General features: G+C 34.8%; 1 protein-coding gene across 5 annotated transcripts in view; it reads right to left on the minus strand.

The window, feature by feature from the left end:
• Positions 1-17,779, minus strand: part of RABGAP1L (RAB GTPase activating protein 1 like) — a 665,252-nt gene that overhangs the window by 532,627 nt on the left and 114,846 nt on the right. For all 5 annotated transcript variants that reach the window (XM_023510844.1, XM_023510847.1, XM_023510846.1 and 2 more), the window contains 3 exons: positions 8,538-8,604; positions 3,421-3,523; positions 116-282 (listed from right to left, as the gene is read on the minus strand). In XM_023510844.1, the coding sequence (XP_023366612.1) occupies positions 116-282; positions 3,421-3,523; positions 8,538-8,604 (337 nt within the window). The remainder of the gene's footprint in view (positions 1-115; positions 283-3,420; positions 3,524-8,537; positions 8,605-17,779) is intronic.

Genomic DNA, 17,779 nt, shown 5'->3' on the forward strand with positions numbered 1-17,779 from the left:
ATTATTTGATTTTCTGAGGAACTGTACTATTACTTCAGGAATTATCTTGGAATTAAAAAAGAAAGGTAGAAAGAAAAATATGTGTTACTATATGAAAAGAGCAAAGAGATCCTACCTGTTTCAATCTCATGAAGAAAGTCTCTGTGAAAGTCTTTCTGCTGAAATACCAAAATCGCTCATTTGCAGGGTACACACGAACTACTGTCTCCAGGAGAAAGCGGACAGGCTCCACCACCTCTGTGACTACCATATCCACTGCCACGGTCATGTACACTCGTTTATCTGTAGTAGAAATTTTCTGGGTTTTATTCTGGCTTTATTAATCTTTGATTATTTAAGAAAACAAAGTTTCCTCACTCATGAAAGAATCAAGATACTTTACAATCATACTACCTTCTATATTTATTTTTTAAACATTTTAATGTGATTAAATAGATAACCAAGTATGTTTCTCAGGCACTAATTATCCTATCTTAATCAAGTGTCCAAATCTCCTGACAATTTTTTTTCATTCCCCAAATCAGATTAGATTCTTAACATAAAAATAAATAAAATAAAATATTAAAATGATACCTTTTATTCTAAAACTATCAGATTTTCCAGAGATCCTCTTTAAAACACAGAGATTTGTCCTTTTATAAAAAAAAAAATACTAGAAATTATTAGGCTTGTTTTAGTGAATTGCATGGGAAGAACTGTCAAATCAGAAAAGAAGCACAGCCTTCTACATGTTAAGCTTGTACAGGTAAAATGTTATTGATATAAATATCTCCGTGCTGTATCCCTTAAGGGAAGTTCCTGGAGATAGGTCAGTACCCTCATAGTTCACTTTTAGACAATAGTATGTTACAGGTCAAAATTCTAGTTATTATTTAAAATGTTTATCTTGGGCTCGGCACCTGTGGCTCAAGTGGCTAAAGTGCCAGCCACATACACCTAGGGTGGCAGGTTCAAATTCAGCCCAGGCCCACCAAAACAACAACAATGACAGCTGCAACCAAAAAATGGCCAGGCGTTGTGGCGGGCACCTGTGGTCCCAGCTGCTTGGGAGGCTAAGGCAGGAGACTCGCTTGAGCCCGGGAGTTGGAGGTTGCTGTGAGCTGTGATGCCACGACACTCTACCCAGGGGGATAGCTTGAGCCTCTGTCTCAAAAATAAAATAAAATAAAATGTTTAACTTGGCCACAGACATCATTTAAACTGAATCTAGACTCTTCTAGGTTAACGTCTATTGACTTTCTTCAGTTTTACTATGATTAACCAAAACATGGATTTCATTTTTGTTTATTTACACTGCTTAATATTCATTGGGTTTCTTACATCTGTGGCCTACTAATTTCATATTATTTTAAAATCTCTTAATTTCTTTTTAAATATTTTTAAAATCTATTTTTTTCATAGCTTTTAGTTCTCAGTTAAAGGAAAGTCCAAATAACCAAACCCATGATTAGAAGGAACCTTCAATAGTGATTCTTAAAAAATATTATAATAGGCCCACACACACCTATAATACTACCACTCTGAGAGGCTGAGGCCAGAGAATTCTTGAGGTCAAGGAGTTCAAGAACAACCTAAACAAGAGTGAGACGCTTTATTTAAAAATAAAAATAAAACAGGCAGACATGGTGGCACACGCCTTTAGTCCCAACCACTCAGGAGGCTGAGGCAAGAGGATTACCTGAGGCCAACGGTTTGAGCTGGCTGTAAACTATGATGCCAAGGCACTCTACCCAGGGTGACAGAGCAAGATTCTATCTCAAAAAGAAAAAGAAAAAAATCAGGGCAACATTTTTGTGTGGCAGATAAATGGACTTTAAATTTAAAGCATAGGCTGTGTGTCATGGCTCAGACCTGTAATCCTAGCATTCCGGAAGGCCAAGGCCAGGAGATTGTTTGAGCTGAGGAATTCAAGACCAGCTTGAGCAAGAGTGAGACCCCATCTCTACTAAAAAAACAGAAACATTAACTAAGAGTTGTGGAGTAGTTGTGGAGGTGCCAGTAGTCCCACCTACTCAGGAGGATGAGGCAAGAGGACTGAGCCCAGGAGTTTCAGGTTACTGTGAGCTATGATCCCATACATAGTACTCTAGCCTGGAGCAACAGAATGACATTTTATCTAAGTAAATAAAAAGATTTAAAGCACATTATATTTTGGATATTATTGTATTATAAAATTATACAAAGTTTATTTTAATCGAACAAATAAATTACAAATGAATTTTCTCTTGGCTTGGTGTATGTAGCTCAGTGGCTAGGGCACCAGCCACATACACTGGAGGTGGCAGACTCGAACCTAGCCAGGGCCTGCCAAACAACAATGACAACTACAATCAAAAAATAGCTGTGCGTTGTGGCAGGTGCCTATAGTCCCAGCTACTTGGGAAGCTGAGGAAAGAGAATCACTTAAGCCCAGGAGTTGGAGGTTGCTGTAAGCTGCACACCTTGGTACTCTACTGAGGGCAATGTGATGAGACTCTGTCTCAAAAAAAAAAAAAAGAATTTTCTCCTAGTAGAAGACTAAAAGTATATGAAAATACTAAATGAAATTTGTTACATTAAAACAGAACATACTTTTATAACTTGATATTTTATAACTTGAAACTCCTATATTTGAGTCTTCAAAGTTATCAATAGGCTTATTTTTCTCATTGTTGTGTTTTCTTTCTGAACCACTATAAGAAAGAAGGTTGTAGGCTGGTATTTATGAGCATGTCCTCCAGAAATAACAAATTGCGAGTATAAAAATTATTTATTAATATTAAATATATGAAAAAATAAATTTTATATAGTCTTTTTTTCTCTCTTTTTAGCATTAACTTTTAGACAACTGAATGTGAGATCAAATGTACACAATACACAAAACTGGTGAATACTCTTTTTAAAGAAATTAGAGAATACTTATCATTTTGATGTTCTTCACTAACATATTAACATATCAATATTCACAAATGCTCCTATATTTAACAAAAAGTCTACTGTGGGTGTAAACTAAATAATATTAGGTCTAAAGATAAAGCAAACTAATCCATTTATTCTAAATATAAATTATTATTTGACCAATAGTAAAGTAAGAATATAACTCATTGGGTAAAACTTTATATTTAGTTTAAAATAAGATGATGGAGAGGAGAGGCAAAACACACAGGCGAACAGAGGCAAAAAAAAATGGTTAAAATAATCATCGTAGGTATGTAAAAACTCCAGAATTTGTTTCCTTAGTATTTGGGGGGATATTCTTTTATGTAGTGGGGTTTTTCCCCATAGAAGTACAAATTACAAAAGAGTACCTCAGATTCTAAATGAAAAGAATATCTTCATTTTAAATGACTACCAAATTTTTTTTTAAAAACATGATAAAACAACATGGTTCATAATATAAAATTTAAAGCAAATAATAAGGGATTTTTTAAGAAAAGTCACCTTTCGGGGTTTCCTCATTAAGTGCCAGAAATATTGGTGCATTGGGGTTCCACATGCCGGTGATAACATAAGCTCTCCCATCATAGCTCTTTCCCATGGATTCCTATAAAATTCAAATAGGAATCACTGATAATATATAGATCAACATTATTGCCACTTTAAATAGTATCTTACATTAAGCAATTCAATTTATTTAATTTAGACTAACAATCAAATAAGGGCTTTATCGTCACTACAAATTTTTTTCATCTTACAAATAGCATTATAAAAGCATTTCTATAATAATTAAATTATCCTACAGCTTTCTTCAAGCACAGTTTCTAGAGACATCAACCTCCTGGATAAAAGGAGGCATGCCCTTACATAATGAATCACAAAAACTTAACATTGCTACTAAGTTATATTTAACTTGATCTTATACTGGTTGTCAAAACTCTCATATAACTATACCTGTAAGGATGTACATTATTTCCACTAGAACTATAATACAGAAATAACTGAAGATAGTTAAACTGAATTAATAGCTAATCATAGGGGAAAGTTAATATTCTTCTCATTTCCAATTTTTAGTGTAGTCTTTAGTGTAGTTTTTAAGCATGATTAAAATATCAATTTAATCTATAGCAATTAACGCCTCCAAATTAATATTTTTACATTATCTATATGGCAGATACTTGTGTACTTTCTTCTAATCATCATATTAAACTAATTTTGGTTTATAAGCAACATCCAAGTATACTAACTCTCTCCCTCTACCCTTATACTATTCCCTTCTCTCTCTCCTTTGTTCTTTAATACTTTGATCAAGCCAGCTCTTGACTCTCACTAAAAAGCTAGCAATTCCTACATCAAAAGCAAGGCCACATATAAGGGGTGTGTGTGTGTGTATAGGGATACAAGGAGTAGAGACTGTCCCATGGAAAAACAGCACACAAACATACAAGTATGTGTACATGCAAAAGAATGGCATCTATCCTATTTCAATTTTCTGTGCCAATTTTCTCATATTACGAATAGAGAGTGCTCAAAGGATTAAACTATAACAAAGGGGAACATTTTTCTTTTTTTTTATTATTACCCCCTCATACATGCCTCTCTGAACCCCTGTAAAACTGTATCATTTGGCAATCACTATCTATATTTTCCTAGTATGTTACTGGTCCTTCACTAATCAGATTATATAGATTGAGTGCAGAGACTCTGCATTTGAGATATGAGGTTCACCTAAGGCTATTTATAAAGGAAATCCACTTAGGAACCCAAAACACTCATGTGTTCTCTCTTTTTCTCTCTCACAGACACACACATGTATACCCCAATTCCCAAGCCCCCCCCCCAACCCATCTATCTCTTAATTAGGCCTCCTTCTGACCCAAAAGAACCAAATTCATGTCCATACTAGAATTTTTGCTATGCTTAAGTCTCAAAAGGTGAGCTAGATCAATCAAAATCTCTCTTTCAATTAACAAATAAATACTAAAGACAGTGGGCACTCAGCAGTGGAAGCTAAAAGGTTTTGATGAGAAATCAGGCCATCAAGAAGAAAAAGTTACAACATAGGAAAAAAATATTTTTAAAAAAAGTAGAATATTTGGAAATTGCTAAATAGAAAGAAATGGAGAAAATAACCATAAAAAGGCCACACAGAAGAAAAGGTTACAAGATAACATATTATGAAGTAGGAAAAAATATATATATGAAAACAGAGTATTTGGAAATTACTAAGTGGTAAGAAATGGAGAAAATACCATTACAAAACTTAAAAATTATAACTTATGCAGATAAAAAACAAAGGGAAATACCATGAGGCAAGAAGGAATGGAGAGAGAAGCAGAAGGAGTGGGGTCAGAGATAAAAGGACAGAGATGGCACAGGGAGGAAGCAAGTACAAGGGAAGATAACAGAGGACATAAGGATTAGGAACTGTTAAATGAACTATTTACTTTCACTGTTTTACACATATGCACATTACAAGAGTACTGGATTGCAACACAAAATGTATTTTTAACTGTGGATCCAGCTATGGCCTAGTGCCAATAAATGGCTAATGGTAAAGATCCACAAACTATCTGAGGCATTTCCGAAGTTTATATTGTGTTGCAGTACCAAGAAACCTGCCTCTGCTGGGTTTTCTGCTTTTCTTGTATCAACAACTGGGGGTCAAAAATTCTGAGCCCCTTATTCCTACATTACAAGTACTTTGACCAAAAATATTCTTACCATGAAAGAAAATGGATTCTTTGTTACTTGTACCCCCCCCCGCAAAAAAACTAATTTTGTTTATATATGATTTTATTTATTTTTTTAGAGACAGAGTATCACTTTATTGCCCGCGGTAGAATGCCATGACATCATAGCTCACAGAACTCTCCAACTCCTGGGCTTAAGTGATTCTTTTGCCCCAGCCTCCCGAGTAGCTGGGACTAAGGTGCCTGCCACAACACCTGGTTATTTTTTTTGTTGCAGTTTAGCCGGGGCTGGGTTTGAACCCGCCACCCTCAATATATGGGGCCAGCGCCCTACCCATGGAGACACAGGTGCTGCCCTATATATGATTTTATTTATGTACATATATACACACACACACACACACACACATATATATATATATATATAAAGTCATGTGTTACTTAATGCCACAGGGATACTTTCTGAGAATGTCTTCTTAGGTAATTTCATCATGGTTTGAATATCAGGTGGGGAACCTACAACCGTAAGGCCACACATGGCCTTCTAAGTCCTTAATTATGGCCTTTTCACTGAATTCAAATTTTACAGAAGAAATTCTTTTATTAAAAGGGGTGCAGTAGAGAAAGATATAGGTTTTCTTGCCTCCTTTGGTGCATAAAAAAGAACAATCTTGAAATCAGAAGGCCACAGGCTCCCCACCCATAGGCTACCACACGACCAGGCATATGGCACAGCCTATTTGTAACTTGTACACAATGTTACTATACTGAATATACTGTAGGTAATTATAACAATATGTTACACATTTATGTATCTAAACACTGGAAAAGCACAGTAAATACGGTATTATAAACCTATGGGGCCACTGTCAGAGAGACAAGCTATCTTTGACCAGTATGTCATTGTGCAATACATGAGTAAGCAATCTGACTGTGGTTTATGACTTTCATTTTACAAAGAGTTTACATTAAACTAAAAAAAGTATGGATTTATTAACCTAGGAAAATCTCAAATCACCCTACTTATCAGAAATATTCACAGGGAAGGACTATACTGGTTAAAAATTGTTGAAAACAAACAGAAAAGTCTCACAAATTCTCAAGTTAAATGAAATGTAATTGCATGCTTTTTCAAAATTCATGAGACTAAATAAGTATAAGAAGGTAAAATTTGTTTCCAGGGTTCACATGGTACTTGGGTGTGTCACAGAAGGAGCAGAAGTATTCACAACTTGCTCTAGTAGGCAGAACAAAGAATAATCAGGCAAAGTTACAAGAAATGTGATTATATGGTGATTATCATGAAATAATTTTGTAATAACCAGAACTTTCCCTTAGACTTTAACATAAGTTAATAAGCTCCTTTTTATTAGATGTAGTCTAGCTGAGATTCAATGACCACATATTAGAGACATCACAAAGATTAACAGAACTGGGTAATAACAAATTGCAAATACAAACCCTCCCATTTACCCAACTATTTACTGTGCAGGTAAGCCCCTTCTCTGAATACTGACAAGTCTTTGTTTTGATATAGACTCAAAGGTGGAAGACTGCTCTGCAAATTAGACAGACATGATGAAGGAGCTCCAGAAAGTTACATCATATCTATAATTCTATAATCCAAACTAAGACTTTGTGGACAAGTCTGTGCCAGTGATTCACCTTCATCTTTTAAATTCTGAAAGACTCTGATTAATTATGACCTACGATCTTGAAATTTTTTAATAACACAATGCTTCCAAAGTACCTCCTCACAGAATTTTCAGAGCTCTAAAATGCTACGGCTTGGCTTAAGTAAGCCACATTCATTACTGATATGTGGTAAAGATAAATGAAAGAGAGAGAGATCAATAGCTAAGTTATGTTTTCACATTCAAGTTAACTTATCTTGTCCTTATCTGACCTATCCAGGCAGTGCTTCCCTGATACTTCTGAGGCTCATTTTACTACTATAGACAGTACTTAACCCATTGCTATAGTCACATATATAACAGGTCTGTTTCCATCCCAAGATGATGAACCCACACATGGTAAGAACTATATTTTACTCATATCTATAACTCCAGACCTTCACAAAACACTTGGTATACAAACAGATGCCCAAAAGCCTAAATGGCCATTCCATTACTGGTAGAAAATCAGTGTTGATATTACCATGAAATAATTTAAAGAAAAAGTTAAAAGAATTAGCAATATTTAACTGACATTTGCAAAACACAGCTGAAAGAAAGAAAACATGTAGTGCTTATTAATAAATATAAAAATCTCAATTCACTAAAAAACTTTATACTTATTTTCTTATTTTAATGTTATTTCCTATGACATTTCTAAATCATAAACTAAATGTTTTCAATAACTGCATTATTAAAAAGTATTTTTGTTTAAAAGTTAAGATGGTTTGCTGCTTTTACCAGCTATTGAATAAATATATTAACCTTTAAGGGCATCACTTAAATAAATACCTTTTCCACAATAAATATATTTTGCTAAGGACAGGTAATCAAGAAGAAATTAAGAAAGGGAAATGCTTTATGGAAAACAAAAGCATCAATCACAATACGCAAATTTATAGTGTATGTTAAAATAAATGAAACACATATTCACTCTGGAGATACTTACTATAAACATGTACTTATTATTTTGGGTTCCAAGAAAAGTCATCTTCCTAAGATTAATGAATAGATGTACACTGTTATAACACTATCCTTTTATTTGCTTTCAACTTGCAAATGACTGTTTTGGTGGAAACTGTCCTAAATCCCTCCCTCACATGTAACTTTAAGTTCAGGTTTCCAAATTCAATTACTATTATATGCCTGAAAGAAACAATTTTGATAATATGACAAAATTTTTAAATAGAAAATACTTTTAAAATATAAAATAACTATCATCTATACTTGGTTAAGCGCTTAAGATTATCATTACCATATCCAGTAAATGCATGTCACTGTTCTTCACGTTTCGACCTGGGCTTAATAACATTCCAAAACATCTGAAAATATTGGGGGAAAAAAAAAAGGAGAAATAAGGTATCAAGAATATATAGAAGCCCAGTGAGCAAAAAGCCTTTTTAAATAACTACATAATCTGAGCTGTGTACTTACAAAGAGCTTTAGTTTCTTTTTCTAGGAACACCAGAAATAAGAATTCATGGAGATACATAATAAAATCACATGGAAATAAGTTACCTAAATTCCCAGATCTTTATATTGCATGTAAAAGATTACCAATAGTCAGAAAATGCTCTTCCCCGCCCCCACAAAAAAAGGCCACAAATTGTTGACTAAAATTAAATAGGCAGTGAGATATAAACTAGTTTCTAGGGAGATAAGCGCTTTTATTTGCCTTAGAGTTATTCCAAACACATTGGTCAAGATCAGTTAACCCAGCTAAGTCAAAGAGGTTTCTAAAAGTAAGACATTGAGCTCCCACTCTGCATCAGACCAGATTAACAGAAAGCAACTATTACTCTGGACCTCAACAGTCATGGTCACTGAGTGCAACATGTTAATACTACAGTATATTCTCAGTTTAAAAAAAGAAGTTATATAAACTTTATTACTAAATGTGCTATTTTAGTGAAGATATTATCCAATATACTATTTTTGGTTTTTGTGGGGTTTGTTTGTTTGTTTGAGACTGAGTCTCACTATGATGCCTTCCGTATAGTGCTGTGGCGTCACAGCTCACAGCAAACTCAAACTCTTGGGCTTAAGTGATTCTCTTGCCTCAGCCTCCCAAGTAGCTGGGACTACAGGTACCCACCACAATGCCCAGCTATTTTTTTGTTGCAATTGTCATTGTTGTTTAGCTGACCCAGGCTGGGTTCGAACCCACTAGCCTGGGTATATGTAGCTGATACCCTACCCACTGAGCTATGGGCGCCACCTATCCAATATACTATTAATATGTTATTATTTGCATTGCTCTGTGCTTCACAATACTAGAGAAGCTTTAGAAATCTTACTACCACTTTATTTGAAAAGGATTTCCATAGGCTCTTAAAATTCAGCTAAATCTAAGATTTTGAAATTTGTTAGCTATTATTAACTCCACTTTACAAGTAAGCAAAATGAAGCCCAGAGAAGCAATTTACCCAAATTCATATTGCTCTTAATTAGGTCTTATAACTCAAGAGGCAATATAATCTATCCACAGTGTTCCTCTGCCAACAACACATACCCATACTTAGCTTCCCAAAATTTAAAGATACACTATGGGGCACTTTACAGAAGAGGTTTAGAATATTACTGAATTAAACATAAGAGTTCAAAAATTTCAAACAGTGGCAGCTGACCTGCAACACTTAATCTGATCCTTATTGTTTTCCAAAGGTTTACTTTCGTAGTAGTGTGTCTTTTTCTCACATAAATAAAACAAGTGATTGGTTCTGTCCAAATATAAGCTTAGTAAGTACACAGAAATAACTATACTCTAACGTTCATAATTTCAATAAGATTACTATACACAGTGTCTCTTTCCTATGAACTCCTAAAATAAATACTGTCTCTACAAATCAAACGATAATCATGCAGTTCACTGTACTATTTCTTTCACTATTGTCTTAAACTCTTGCTAAGCAAGAATTTTAAAAAATCTAATTCTTTTTCAGATGCAAAATTTGGTTTCTCTAACTAAAAACTCAGGTCAGGCTCAGCACCCGTAGCACAGTAGTTACAGCGCCAGCTAATTTGGAGGCTGAGGCAAAAGAATCACTTAAGTACAAGAGTTTGAGGTTGCTATGAGCTGTGATACCACAGCACTCTACTGAGGGCGACACAGTAAAACTCTGTCTCAAAAAATAAAAAAAATAATAAAAACCCAGGTCAATGAAGACAGATTTGTCTCACATGTCCCCATATACTTTGCTTCAGCTTGTTATCTCCCATGGGTTTTTTTAGAACAATTTTCTATGTTACGGGGTTTTTTTTAATTATAAACTATTATTACATGCTCATTATAATAAATTAATAAATACTGAAGTATGTGAGAAAACAAAATTTCTCCCTTCTCTCTCAGCTCCCTTAGGAACCAATGGTAACAGTCTGAAATATTGTTCTACCCTTCCTTTTGGTCTTTTTGAAAATTTAAAGTTTTGTGCCATTTTGTTTCTCAAGCACTTCCAGACAAATGACAAAATGAATAAAATTTTATATTTCCTTACCATAATATTCATATATTAAGTTCTACTCAAAAAGGAGCCTCAGAGGTTTAGATTTTCTTTTAAATGGTAATACTTATCACCTTATTTTTTATCTTTGGTGTACTGCTCTTTTCCTGACTTATATGTGTCTTTAGAAGACTCACTTAACCCCCTTGGGCCTCTTCTTCCTCACCTAGCAAATAGGAGAGGTATAATACACAAACTTTAAGAGTTCTTCCAGCACTAAAATTACATAATTATTTTCTATCAAAATGTATTAGTCATTTCCAAAATTATACTTCATTAAAGCACATAAGGATTCCTACAGAGACCAGCAAGATATATTAGGAATAATGTGTCAGGAATTAGATCAATATTATTAGTAACACAAACACCTAATGGAATATTAAGTGTTTCATTAGATAGTTCAAAGTAGTCGAGCTTCTCTGATTAACTCTATAAATAAAAGAGAAAGCAAATTGCTATCCCACCTATTTTTTTCAATGAGTTTACGGTCTAGTAGGGGAGGAAAATAAGTAGACAGGAAGTCTGACACAATACAGTCAGTTCTGTGATACCTATTAAATACAGAATGTTAACAAACCAGAGAGGAAACACACACAACATTATTTGTAATATAGTAAATAACTGACCTGATCAAAAATTTGAAATAAAACCTCTTGAGAATGATATGTGATATTATCATTAACAACTATTATTAAAATAGAAGCCACTATTTATTAACTATCTCAACTTTAAGGCAGACACTTCTATATTACTGCAATTATGTTTGAAAACAGCCCTCAGATAACAAATGATAAAACTGATTTCAGAAAGTAGAAGTGGTCTGCTCAAAGCAACATAGCTATTGAATTATAAGACTAGAATTTAAGCCCAAGTTTATTACTACAAAACTGTATGTATGGTCTTTTACATTATAGCCTGCCACCCCTCCTAAGCTAGCAACAGAAAAGACTATAAATTCCCTGCATAACCCTGGGCAAGTCACAAACACCAAAGTCTCATCGTCCACATTTTTAAAATACAAATACCTGCTTATATGTTAATTATGTTAACATAAAGTTGAAATTTAAAAAACTCATGGTAAAAGTGCACTAAAAGTAGTTACCAATTATAAATTACTTTTACACCTTCCATTCTCATTAAGAAGAGAAAGCTCTGACTTCCATAGTACTTAATAAGGTTTTTACTCAAAATAGAGATTTAAGCAGCTTTTAATACCACGTTAGATTTCTAACACCAAAAACTCATCATGTCTAGTGTTGCTTTAGACTTAACTGCAGGAAAAAAATAAGAAAAATAGATGTTACCTTAATCTCCTATAACAAGAATCTTTAACTTTTCTTTTTTATTTTTGCCTAATTGAGTCCTTTGAAGCATTAGGAATTCTATACACTTCCATGAAGACTACAGATAAAAATGGAAGAGAGGAAGGATCTGACCAATCCTCAATTAAAGAACACTTCTTCTTGCTGTACTAAATTTTTGTTATTAAAAATAAGAAAGTGATAACATAATAGAAAGGGGTAAACAGAACTGCAAAAAAGAAAATCTAAAATTCAATCACAGTTTTTTGGAGCAATATGTAAAACACTAAAACTAATTTTATAAAAACCTAGAATCCCAATCAGTACTACCCTAAAGAGACTAAAACAAAAAGATAGTTTGGGAAAATCTCCTAATATGAGAATCACTGAGATTGTTTTCCCTTACTAAAGGAATCAAGCAGAGAAAGATACACAGCCATTCCTTACTACATGCAGTAGTATCTAATCAGAAAAATAACCTTACAACCTGAAACTATACAAAGTGATTATGTAATAGGAATAAGTATAATTGTTCTGTGGCTTTTAATTTTTTTTCATTAAAGCATTAATAATTCCCTTATTGTCAGTTATAAATGCATAGGAAATAGAAAAAAGTAAAACTATTATATACTTAGTACTTTATCATTTAAGGCACTTAGAAACATTAGAAATTAAAGTATTTTCTTTATTTGAAAAAAATAATAAAAATAGTTTCAACAGTGCCTTCTCATATAACTTACAATATGAAGTATCCTTTTTTATGTCTTGGTAAACTGTCCTATTCCTTTTTAAGTTTGGATCAGTTTCCAATATTTTATCCTTTGCATTTTCAATGTTATGAAATATTTCCAAGAGTTCTTTTAATGTCAACTTTTTGCCAGAGTCATTTCCTCTAGGATATTCATCCTTTTTATTGCAACCATTTATTTATGCACATGAGTTTGTCTTCACTAAGCTCCTCTAGCTACAAATCTGTAGTCCACCAAATAGTGGCCATGTCAACACTCCCACAGTCTGCTACTTCTGCTACTTCTTCAACATCTCCATGTATGGTCTATTCAAATTCAACTGAAAAGTTGCTTCTATAATGAAGTTAAAAGTTTTGATACACTACACGCATACTAGTCATTGTTGTTCCCTGCCATGATGCTTGAATGTTTTCAATGACACGCTTTATGCCATATTTTTTCTGAAATTAAGCTAAAAAAAATTGTATGATGGCCAGGCTCCTTGTAATTACTATTTCCTTCAACACGTCAACTAGCTTTAATACTTTGGATTGAGTGCTAGCCCAATATTGATTGGATTTTTTTCTTATTGTAACCTTTAATCCAAATTAGAAGTAAATGCTCCACTTCAACATAAGTGGCCTTCTGTTCCTAGTGTAACTCAAACTAAAAGAAGTTAAAGTGACTTTAACATGTTCTTTTTTTAATTCATCAGACTTTCTCAATATGGTTCATATCACAGCTTCACTCAAGCTATCTTCATCCTATCTTCATATTGCTGTCATTATTTTCAGACCTTCTAAGATTATGCAGTTTTCTGAGATCATATGTAATTTCACTTTTAGCATTATCTATCACTTTTATTTTCTTTGCTGTACTTTTATTTTTGTTAGCCAATTTCCCTTTGTACTATTTGTTTTTTGCAAATTGTCACATGAATTTATCACTGGGAGACAAGGAGACAACACAACCATATACTATGCTATTTGTGAATGAACGAATAACAGCTGCATTGTGACCAATCACCAATAGACTTTGAAAGAAATGAAATGACTGGCCACTGATCACATATTTATACAGTTACTTGTACACTGAAGAGCTAATTGCAAAGTCTGTAATTTATTCAATTATAGTTAACAGACTATAGTAACAGAAATTTGAACCCTGTAGTTGTGAGACAGATGTTACTTAACTAAAACATAAAAACAGAAATTCAGGCTCGGCGCCTGTGGCTCCAACGGCTAAGGCACCAGCCACATACACCTAAGGTGGCGGGTTCAAATCCCCAGCCCGGGCCCGCCAAACAACAATGATGGCTGCAACCAAAAAAATGGCCAGGCGTTGTGGCGGGCGCCTGTGGTCCCAGCTACTTGGGAGGCGGAGGCAGGAGACTCGCTTGAGCCCAGGAGTTGGAGGTTGCTGTGAGCGTGATGCCATGGCACTCTACCCAGGGGGATAGCTTGAGGCTCCGTCTCAAAAAAAAAAAACAGAAATTCATGCATATTATGACTGTGCAAAGGACTGCCTATATAGATACACAGTTTCTAAATAAATCTGCTAAAGTTTTGACTTCAGACAATGGCAGGAACTTTGATTCTGAAAGCTACTTATTCCTGGTTATCACCATTAGACTCAGTAAAAACCATGATTGTGGTGGTAATAGTTCCACCAACATTAACAACAGCAATCATTTAATAAGCATTTATTTTCTGTCAAAGACTATTCCAAATACTTTATATACAAATCTTATCTTCCCAACAATCTTAGAAAGTTTTTGTTTTTTGTTTTGTTTTTGAGACAGTTTTATTCTTATCACCCAGGCTAGAGCACAGTGGTGCAATGCATAGCACATAGCAAGCACAAACAGCTGGGCTCACGTGATCCTCCTGCCTCAGCCCCTAAGTAGCTAGTAATACAGGCACATACCACTTGCACCTGGCTAATTTTTCTGTTTTTAGTAGAGATGGGGGTCTCTGTCTTGCTCCATCTGCTCTCAAACTCCTGAGTTCAAGCAGTCCTCCTGTGTCTGACTCCCAGAGTGTGAAGATTATAAGAGCGAGCCACCAAGCCCAGCCAAGAAGTATCATTCACAATTTACAAACCGGAAACTGAAGCAAAGAGAAGTTAAATAATTTCATGATCACTGTAGAGCCAAGATTGAAACCCAGGTGAGGAAACACCATAGTCATTGATCTTAAAATTTTCACTTTACTAACTTCAATGTCATCAGTAAAGGAATGGAATCTCTCCATTAAGATTTATACTTATCAGCAAAGAGATTAAAAAAAAAAAAAACCTGAGCTGGAAAATATTCTACTTAGCAAAGTATCCCAAGAATGGAAGAAAAAGTATCCAATGTACTCAGCCCTACTATGAAACTAATTTATAGCTTTCATAGGAAAGCTATAACCCAATTTTAGCCCAGGAATATGGGGAGAGGGGACAGGGAGGGGAGGGAAAGAAGGAGGGTGATTGGTGGGATCACGCCTATGGTTCATCCTAAAAGGGTACATGTGAATTTCTCTAAATGTAGAATATAAATGTCTCAACACAATAACTAAGAAAAAGACATGAAGACTATGTTAACCAGTTGGATGAAAGTATTTCAAATTGTATACAGAAACAGTACACTGTACCCCATGATAGTATTAATGTACACTGCTATGATTTAATAAAAAAAAAAAAGTTTTAGGTATTATTAAGAAAAAATATCTCAAAAAAATAGCCGGCCATTGTGGCAGGCACCTGTAGTCCCAGCTACTTGGGAGGCTGAGGCAGGAGAATTGCATGAGTCCAGGAGTTGGAGGTTGCTGTGAGCTGTGATGCCACAGCACTCTACCAAGGGCAATAAAGTGAGACTCTGTCTCAATAAAATAAAATAAAATAACATGCTTAGGTCTTCTTCCCTATTCCTTTCAAATGACCCAGAGATCTTTAAAAGGAAAACAAAACTATATCACCATTATAAATAAAGACAAAATATCAGTAACTAAGCAATATTTACTAGTGAAATAAGATAATCATATCCCATCTATAGGTACTTAATACTTTCCTCTGCCTCACTTCCCCAAAAGAGTCATACAGAACAGTCAAATGAAAATGTTTTTAGGAAAAACAGCAACATACCCTGGATTCAAATCTTTGCATTGCTGCTTATTAGCTACATTTTTTTAGCAAGGCAAAATAACATGCTTTAGCTCCTTCCCACCCACCCACCCCCCACCAAAGTCAATAAAAGATAACCTCCTTTGCAGGCTGTCCTGCTTTAGTATGAAAACAAAAACTGTGCCTTAAAATACTTGGAATGAAAATAAACATGTAGTAGAAATCATTAAATAGTGGTTATTATTCTTGCCATTATTATGACATTTAAAAGACTATCTAAAATAACTAGTTGTGGGTTTTTGTTTTTCACAAAAAGTATCAGAAACTTTATCCATGGAACTAGTTAATAACATTAGACACCAAATCAACTAGCTACTGTCAATCAGAGTCCAATCAAAAGAGAACACAAAATTTGAACAGGAAAAATTTACTATGAAGAATTATTAACTGTAATAAAAGAGTAACTATAAAAAGAATTATAACTCTAGGGCTGAGGGAGATTAGCCCAAGGAAGAGCAAACTTGGAAGTGTGGCCCTTTTCTCTAAAGCTGGTTCAGACCTCACTACAGTGAGTGTGACAGCACCCCCAATAAATAGCAAAGAAGTTTGTTGTACTGCCCAGGGAAAGCTGGAGCACAGGTAAGCAGGAAAGAACCCTCTGGAGTACAGACAGCAAAAGTTGGCAGGCAGGTGAGCAAAAGAAGTCAAGGCTCCTGGAGCCAGCTCACTCGCAAGGTGATTGATGCTAAGGTCTGGTGCACAGTGTCTGAGTCAGAGGACTTTAGGAGGACCTCACTGAGGTAGAACCAATGCCATAAGCTCACTGAGGGACTGGGTGCCCAGCGGGGTTGAACCAAACAGCAAAAGAAGAACTGGATGTCCCCCACACCTTGCAGCAAGAGCAAGAAACAACTGCAGCACATCAGAAACTGGAAGGGAAGCCCCATCGTTCTGCAGTATTGCTCCAGCACCCTCTATTGGCACAATCTAGTAGTGTGCTTGCTGCAAAAAAGAAATGTTTGAAGCTCAGTTAATCAGATCAGGTAAACAAAAGGGGCAATAAACTGATAACTGGCATAAGATATAATTTCCTATCTGTCTTAGTTACTAAGCAGCCAGGTTACAAATCCAAATTTCTTAAACCAATAAATTAAGAAATTATTATTTAATTATAGAAGAATACTGTGATTCACAAAAGGATTCAAAAAGAGCTCCAATAGAGGTCTGAAGACTATACCAACATCAATTTCCTAAGTTGTGGTATTTACTATAGTTATGTATGATATTACCAATGGGAGAAATTGAGGAAGCGTACATGGAACTGTTCTGTACTATTACTGCAATTTCCTGTGAATCTATAATTACTTTAAACCAAAAAGTTTTTTTAAAATGAGCTATAACACCTAGAATCTATTAACTTATAAACATACATTACAGAAAATGTATTTTCAAAAGTCATATTTTTAAGTTATTTCTTAAAATATGATGCTAAAAAAGTAACAGTGCAACACACATACTTAATACACCATGGTGACACCTCCTTCCACTGGGTACTAGCAAAAGCAAGCACCAGGTGGATTTGCAGCAGAAAGATACTGAAAATTCTGTCCTAATTGTAAGTTCCAGTCCTAAGACTAAGAGACAGATAAAGACTGCCAATTGTCCACACCCTAACGTGCCTGAGAATGCCAACAACTTTCTAGTAATTGTCATGTAAAGTCACAATCAGAGAATAAGGACAGTATTTTTATATAATACCCTGTTTTCCTAAAGAAAAAGAGGGTTGGCTCGGCACCTATAGCTCAACCGGCTAGGGCGCCAGCCACGTACACCTAAGGTGGCAGGTTCGAATCCCCAGCCCGG

The sequence above is a fragment of the Otolemur garnettii genome, unplaced genomic scaffold (assembly GCF_000181295.1).
Source record: "Otolemur garnettii isolate 467f Iridium unplaced genomic scaffold, OtoGar3 scaffold00016, whole genome shotgun sequence".
Lineage (NCBI taxonomy): Eukaryota > Metazoa > Chordata > Mammalia > Primates > Galagidae > Otolemur > Otolemur garnettii.